We start from the raw sequence: 8,222 nt of genomic DNA, 5'->3' as shown, positions 1-8,222 counted from the left end.
TTTATTCATTTTCTTAGAACTTCTTACAAATCTTCTACGTTCTTCGGTGTTTCGTTCGGAAATTTAATTAGCTTTTAGATCGAGAGGCACTCGATTAATATTTTTTTGGCCCGGGATTCTGCGACACAATAAAACGAGTTGTTGCGTCGGGTTCGGTGGCTTCGATTTTTCCGCCATCCTTGAATTCCTGAAACACCGATTCGTTCAGTTAGTCACAGGAAAGAATCAATGGTGCACAACGAGAACAAAAAGCACTTAGAAATGGGGTGGATCTGGTTACAAAATACGGTTTCAAGTCTGTAACAGTTGACAACCTTATTTATTTATATTAGATTCTTCTTAGATTCTACATTCTTATAAATGTTAGTTTGGGAAGATAAATGGACAAATAAGAATTATATAACGAATGTTTAACAATTATTAAAAAGGATTTAATTAAAGGAACAAATGATCCAGTACAAACAATAAACGCCTCGAATGTTAATAATGAAATTAATGTGAACTTGTAGTTCGTCGTATTTTAAATCAACAAAATTTCATAATTTCTCGTAAACATCTAAATTGGATAGGTAAAGCTCATTCTTCATCCACTCTTACAATCACGGTAGAACTTACAAATGAATGCTTAACAATGCATCATTTTCTATTTGTTTTTTTCGTCCTTTCTTCGTAAGAATTACACTTTTTAACGATCTGATTTTTTACATTTCCTATATACTCTTTTATTTTACAGTATTTATCCTCTGTACGATGAACTATATACATCATTAAGTCTTACGTGAAACATGAGATTTGAGAATCATCAAACTGACATCTCGTCTGATAAAAAAGATAGTCACGTTGAAGTGCATCTTACGCACCTTTTGACAACAGAAGGATCAACAGGTCATTAGGATACAAAAATGCAGATTAATATTTCAGGTCTTCGAACAAAGAAACACGCATAGTAGAAACTTTTTTCTGAAAATCATCGAATTGAAAACACCTTGAGAGATAACTGTTTTACTTCATTGTAAAACTGCGATCAGTTTTAAATGAACAAGATTCATTAAAAAATGAAGAATAGAGATGACACTTTACGAACATGATTATCTAGTGATAAGTGATAAAAGAAATAATGAACTTTGAAGTGTAATGCAATCGGATGAAATAAAATATGAATATAATAATACTTGCTTAAATTCTAGGTATAATTATTGCACTTAAATTCAAGCGAGATATACCGCTTCCCGTTAGTCAATATCTAGAGACTCGTTTCGTGTATCACATAGATTTTTTAACAAGAAACAAAAGAATATATTAACATTATATTAAAACTATAAAATTCATAAAAATATAAAAAAAATGTTATTGGTAATTGGAATAAATTAGATCTATATCTTTGTTCACTGTATTTTTCTTTGCCAACATAGGCGATAGCTTATCTTGTAAGTTGATAGATCGCGATCGAATATACTTTTCAATAAACAGACAACAAACAATAAACAGAAAACAAAGTACTTATTTCCCAAGACTTACAACGAAAACCTCCAATTTATTAGAATTTATGCGAGCATCGTCCCTAGATTCTGAAAAAAAAAGAAATTAATCTTGGCTATTCTTCCATAATTCCACCTTTTATCAAAAAGTATTTGCATCCCAAAATTCCACCATCAACTTTACATCAAGTATTGTACATAATTGTGTATTAATATTTTAACCTGCGTAACATCTGACACCTTAACAAAAATTAATGTTCGTTATTTTTGAGTTTATCTAGTATCAAAGGAGGAGGCGGCGGATGATTTCCAGGATGCGTACGACGATGCGTCATCATGCTTCCTCTCTGAGTGAAACTTTGACCACATAAATCACACACATATGGTCTTTCACCAGTGTGAATTAAAGTATGTAGTTTAAGCGAGTTTGATCTGGCAAATGTCTTTAAACATATTTTACACTGATACGGCCGTTCGCCAGTGTGCTTTCGAAGATGCAGCTTTAACGAGTAGTTCGTGGTAAAATTCTTGCCACAGAGGGAACATAGGTAAGTATGCGAGTGTAGAGCGACGTGATTACGAAGATTATACTCAGAAGCAAATTTTTTGTCGCAAATGACACACTTGTGCTGCTTGGTCTCCGATTGGTTAAGCACATGATGATAAAAATCACTTCTGGATTGAAATTTCTTTTCACACAGCGTCTTTAACATGTTTAATCCTTCCTTAGGAGCTTTGTGCTTCATTAATAAATGATTCTCCAAGCTGTTCCACGCTTTGAATTTCTTAGAACAGATACTGCAATGATGCAGATAACTGGTTTTCTTGTTTTCGTGTTTTAGTTCGTGATACACGATATTCTTCACTGCCATGCCACAGAATCTGCAAATGTAAGTTACGTTCATGTGCGATCTGTGGATGTGAAGGTTTAGGTCTAATTTTAATTTGAATCGCTTCTCACAGTGAAAACACGTAAATTTGCGGTCCATGTCACTGTGTTCACGGGTCTGATGATTCTTTAATCCTTTCGTGGTTTTGTACTGTTTCTGGCAGATGGAACACTGATAAAACGAAACCACATCGTGTGTTTTCTGATGTTCTTCTAGAGTCAAGTTGGAAAAGTAACCTTTATGACACTTGTCGCAATTATATGGTTTCTTATGTGTCTTGAGGACGTGCTTTTGCATTTGGTCCTCGTCTCTGAAACACTTCTGACAGAATGGACAAATGTTCTTTAAAGTGTCCAATATTTGATCCACTTCCTCCTTGGATACATTTGTCGATATACTGTCCGCTTCTAACTCTGATACTTTCTCTGTTTCCTTTTCTATCTTCTTTTCCCTTTCTAGGCTCCTCGTCCTTTTTTCCAATGACGTCTCCTGTTTCTCTTCGTTTTCTTTCTCCTTTTTTTTCTTAAAATTCACCTGCTTACTTCTAGCTTTATTTGTTAATAAAGTCTTTTTCTCAGTTTTCTTTTTTGGCGATAAACTCAATTCCGACTTGATAGGTACCATGACCTTTTTAATTTCGTAAGACATCGACCCATCCTCTGCTGGAAAAGGAATTAATACACTTTTGATTATGTTTAATCCAGACTCGTCCTTCACTTCAACAGGTATCAACATATTCTTAATTTCCTTTGTCACTGGATCTCTAACAGGCACCAAAACACTTTTCACCGAGTCCACGATCGAATCATCAACTATTTCTCTTCCTAAAGTGGAACTACTATCGTTAACTTCGTCTTCATTGTCTCTGACTGTTCTCTGACTGTTCTCGTCCTGATATATTTCATTTTTCAAGGACATGGAATTCTGTATTGTTGGACTGGAAGCTGGAATAGTAACTTGGAACTGCGCTCGATCATTTCTACCCTGGCCCAGGGACGTTTCTGCGATCGTAGACCTCCTGAAACACCCATTCGTTTAGTCAATCGTAAGAAAGTGTGCTAATTTGGGGCAAAGGAAAAATAAGAAAGACAGCAAGGAGGATCGAGAGGATCAGAGTTGCAGATTGGTCTTCGTCGAGTTCGGTGTCACATTTATTCGCATGATCTCTGTGTTCTGAGCTTTTAGGGTTCTATATGTGTTAAACGAAAATGACGAGGAGCATGATATGGATAAAAACAACGGTGTGAGTATGTACCACATAGTGAGAACGATCGAGCGATTTCTGAAAAGGATTTAATTAAAGGAACAAAGAATTCAGTACAAGCAATGAATGTCGTCGAACATTGCACTGAAACAATTCGGTTTTCGGATTGATCGTGAATTTACACTCAGTATCACTACTTACATCAGTAAAATTCACAGCTTCTAGAACAACCGACGTTTATTAAACTCATTCCCATTCTCTCGCTTTCTTTCTCTCTCTCTCTCTCCCTCTCTTTCATTCTGTTTTTTCAAAATCATCATGAAGTTCGTAAGGCTTGATTCATATTTAACGATCTATACCGTCGTGTATTTGCACTGCTCCCTCTGTAATCCTTCTATCATTCACTGTACTTTACACAAACCGTTTGTTTAAGTACATTATCTTATGTACATATTCAAGTCTTATTAGTAACTAATTTGAATATTTATCGCTAACAAAGCAGTTCCTGCAGTCGGTTTTCGAACTATCATTTTTATACGGTTCTGTAAAAGCTTCGTTTATCTCCTGCGTATATTTCACAATATATTTTCTAATTCGAGACTTAACGATACAAAATAATGCTAGAGGCTTAACAGAACATGAATATTGTAAAACGAACGGTGTACAATTCCCTTCAGCAAAACGTCGACATTAGGTAAAGCAGCTTTTATCCAATTATAAAAAGTACCGTTATTATAAATAATTTCACCACTTGTCAAGCGAATGAGAAATACAGTTCCTGGTCATCAAGTTAGAACCACCTGCAGAAATTTCACGTTTTTATGAACTATGTCAGTTAAATGACCATCTCTGTATGTCCAAATTGTTAATAATTACAGAGACGAGCAAAAATATTGACACAGATCAGTCTTTCTTGTGGAATTCTGTATAAATTCGTAAAACACATTTAATAAATCATAATTTATAACGTAAAACGTTGATGACACGTTAGTGCATACGAAACAAATTGAAAAGGATTTATATCATAATGGAAGCAAAAGAGAAGCTACACAAATATCATTATCAGATCTTTCATCATAACACCTTCATTAATTTAGATTGTATATATCAGCGAAATTAATAAAATGTGGTCCTATTTCAATGACAAGGGACTGTAGTTATACTGTAAGACTTACTATGCTGGAATAGCGAACGAAAGAAGAAACTTAGAAGCGCACTGCGAAGCGTTACGTAAACAAAGAGTTTAAACTCTTGAAAGCGAAATCTTAAGTCTTCACATATGTCTTCCATGATATCATCCAAATTTTTAAAAATTCACTGAACTTTCCATCTTTCTGTGTATTCTAATTTCCACCAAACAATCTTCAATGCCCAGAAAACGCTATAACTTATGTCCATCGCTCTCGAGTCTGCTAAGAAGTAAAGGAGGGGGCGGAGGATGACTTCCGGGGTGTTTTCGTCGATGAACCATCATGCTACTTCTTTGAGTAAAGCTCTGCCCGCACAGATCACACACGTACGGCCTCTCGCCCGTGTGTGTTAATTTATGCACTCTGAGTGCAGCAGATCTGGCGAAAGATTTCGAGCAAACTATACACTCGTAAGGTCTCTCCCCTGTGTGTTTTCGACTGTGAAGCTTCAAAGCGTGATTGGTTGCAAATTTTTTGCCGCACTGGGCGCACAGGAACATCTGCGAGTGTAGACCAACGTGATTACGAAGATTCTGCTCGGTAGCGAAACTCTTGTTGCAGATATTGCACTGGAACTCCTTCGGCGCGCTTTTTTGAATTCTATGAATTACCCGTTTGTGTGCTACCAAGTAGGATTTTTGGGAGTAGGCGTTGCCACAGAATTCGCAGATGAAGGTCTTTCTGCCTAGATGACTGGCCTTGTGGTCCTCCAGGTCGTAATTAGACATGAAACCCTTGTCACATTGATCGCAACGATAACGAAAATCACGCTGGTGAACTCGACGATGATGCATTCTTAATGAGAATTTATTTATCGTGGTGAAACCGCATACTTCGCACGCGTATTCGATACCACGGTGGATCTGAGTGTGGTTGGACACCTCTGAGGAACGTTTAAACGCCTTGTCGCAGATTTCGCATTTGTAAGGACGAAGATCGCTGTGCTTGATCATGTGACGCTTATAGTCTCCTTGTCTGTCAAAATGTAACTTGCAGGTGGAGCAGATGTATTGTTCTTGATCTTCGAATCTTTTATTCTTCCTCCTTTTTGTAGATGAATTTGTCAGTGAATCGTTGTCAGAATTTGTAACGTAATTTGACTCCTTCGAGGTACGATCTTTTCTATCAGACGAAGGATTCACTTGCTCTGGCGATGGTTCTGACGATATGGATGATCTTGATTCGAAGATCTTGATGGCCTGGTCGCCGCAGTCTTTGGATTTCGCGTCCCACTGTACGACCCCGAGAGTTCTGCAATCAACAACGTGATTTTTCAACATGTTATACGTGTTCGCATCGTTCGTCGAAACATCTTCCAGATCGCTGGTCGTTTCTTTAGTAACGACACACACAGAACGTGTCTCTAATTCTCTTTCTTTAAAGAGGATATAAAGGGAAACAATCGTTGACTCGCGAAAAGCGAAGAAAGGCATAAGACGTTGGTCGATCGGAGCGGAAAGTCGTTACGCGCGATTTTTTTCATTTTCAATGAATTATTGTTCTTTTATTAAACATATAATAACGAGTATCAATATTCATAACTAACATGGAACTTGCAGTCGGTATACTCTCTTAATTGAATTGCCTCGAATTGTCTGCTGTAAACCACGAACTCCTTCGACTCGTTACACAGCGAATCGGAACGCGCAAACGAAATAAAACTTGCTCGATAAAATAATACTATCTCTCAATAAAGAATCCGCTATCATTCAGTTTATTAAAACGACAAACAAAATGAGCGAAAGAAACTGCAATAAACATCGAACATAATAATTGAACGAACAAATATAATCTCAGTCACAATTGTGTAGTAGTCGATTGAAAAAAGAATATGATAAATCGATAAAACAAAAAGAAACAAAAATTTGATCAGTTTCTTTCATTCTTCGTTGGTCGAAGCTAGTCCATACGGCCATGCACATTCGGTTCATCATCGATTACGACAAGCTGCACGGTCGTCAACGAGTTACAGTTTTCATGATATCAGCACCAACAAAGTGGCCAATCTCGATGACGACGACACGATGATACCGAGAGTGGCTGCACTTCTTTCACAGTTCTACCCTCGACGAAGAAGGCACTCGAATTTAAACGCAGGTCGATTTCTGGTGAGCTGTTAAGTTCCCCTGGCATGAGAAGCCACGGTTGCAGATCTGGCACACGTACGGTCGTTCTCCAGTATGACCTCGCCTATGTATAGTCAACGTGGATCTCTGTGAAAATGCTTTTGGACACTGGTCACACTTATACGGTTTTTCACCAGTATGCACCCTCCTGTGCATTCTGAGATTCTCTGAATCGGTGAAACCCTTACCACAGATGTCACAGACATATGGTTTCTCGCCAGTATGGATGCGTCTGTGTTTCTTCAAATGCTCGGCGCTGCTAAGACTTTTGCCACAATAATCGCACAAATACAGTTTTGTAGGATTGTGGCTCTCCTTGTGACGGAACAAGGATCTTTTAGTAGCCAAGACACGACCGCAAATGTCACAGGCCGTGCTGGTTACTTTATTAGCCTTCATTTCAGGATGCATACGTCTGCAGTGAGCAGAGAGCTGTCGTCTCAGGTAGAAGGCACTACTACATAACTGACAAACGAAAGGCTTGTCGCCAGAATGTATATTGTAATGCTCCTGTAGATCTATCGCTTTACGGAAACGTTTGTCACAGTCGTTGCATTTAAAGGGAAGGTCCGCCTTATCCGTATGTCGCAACATGTGAATGCTCAATGCTGCTAATACGGTAGTCTCGTAGTCGCATTCTTTGCACATGTAGCTGGGGTAGAAGTGAGTCTTCTCGTGTCTGGTCAGATCACGGAACAGACGGAACTTCTTAGGGCAGTGCTTGCAAGTTAGATCGCCAACCGTGTGTCGCATTAGATGCTTCTGGTAATTACTCTTATGTCGGAATACCTTGTTGCATGTTTTACACAGGAACTCCAACTCTGGTTTCTCTTTCTTTACTTTTAGCGTGGTCGAACGGTTGGCTACTGTCGAAGTATTGCTCGCTTTGCGCCCACCCTTGCGACCTGTATGCTTCTTCATGTGTTTACGTAGATTTACATACGTTCTAAAGACTCTTCCACACTGGGCACAAGTGTTCTTGCGTTTACCTTTGTGCTCGATCTCGTGACTGTCCAACAGCGCCTGAGAGGCAAAAAACACGCCACACAGTTTGCAATGATAAGCCAATGGCAGATCCTCTTCATCGTCCTCGTCATTCACTTCTTGCTTGATGAAGTTTTGCTCCTGGTTTATCGGCAGAATGGTCGCGTTGTTGCCACCAGCCGTGTCCGTGCATTTAGCAGATGCCGAACTCTCTGGATTCGCGTCCTTCTTCACCAGGTCGAGCTTCGTCAACATCGCCATCGGGTAATACTCTTCGGAGAAGGGTAACTGGTTGTATCTGAAATATAAAAATTCGAAGGGACACATCAGTATCAGATGTCCTTGTTGAA

At 38.5% G+C, this 8,222-nt stretch overlaps 1 protein-coding gene across 4 annotated transcripts in view; it reads right to left on the bottom strand.

Moving 5' to 3' along the window:
* LOC126914657 (zinc finger protein 239-like) overlaps nt 1-8,222 on the bottom strand; it is a 32,515-nt gene that overhangs the window by 4,126 nt on the left and 20,167 nt on the right. Inside the window, exon 5 of one of the 4 annotated variants that reach the window (XM_050718869.1) lies at nt 410-3,386. The exons of 1 other annotated variant lie outside the window; for it this stretch is intronic. In XM_050718869.1, coding sequence (XP_050574826.1) covers nt 1,730-3,386 — 1,657 coding nt within the window. In that variant the 3' untranslated portion in view covers nt 410-1,729. Of the gene's footprint in view, nt 1-409; nt 3,387-3,645; nt 6,014-6,235; nt 8,171-8,222 lie in introns of those variants that run through there. 2 more of the 4 variants (XM_050718877.1, XM_050718870.1) reach the window with 2 other exon arrangements.

Source organism: Bombus affinis, chromosome 3 (assembly GCF_024516045.1).
Source record: "Bombus affinis isolate iyBomAffi1 chromosome 3, iyBomAffi1.2, whole genome shotgun sequence".
Taxonomy (NCBI): domain Eukaryota; kingdom Metazoa; phylum Arthropoda; class Insecta; order Hymenoptera; family Apidae; genus Bombus; species Bombus affinis.
This window is presented reverse-complemented; position numbering and strand designations above follow the sequence as displayed.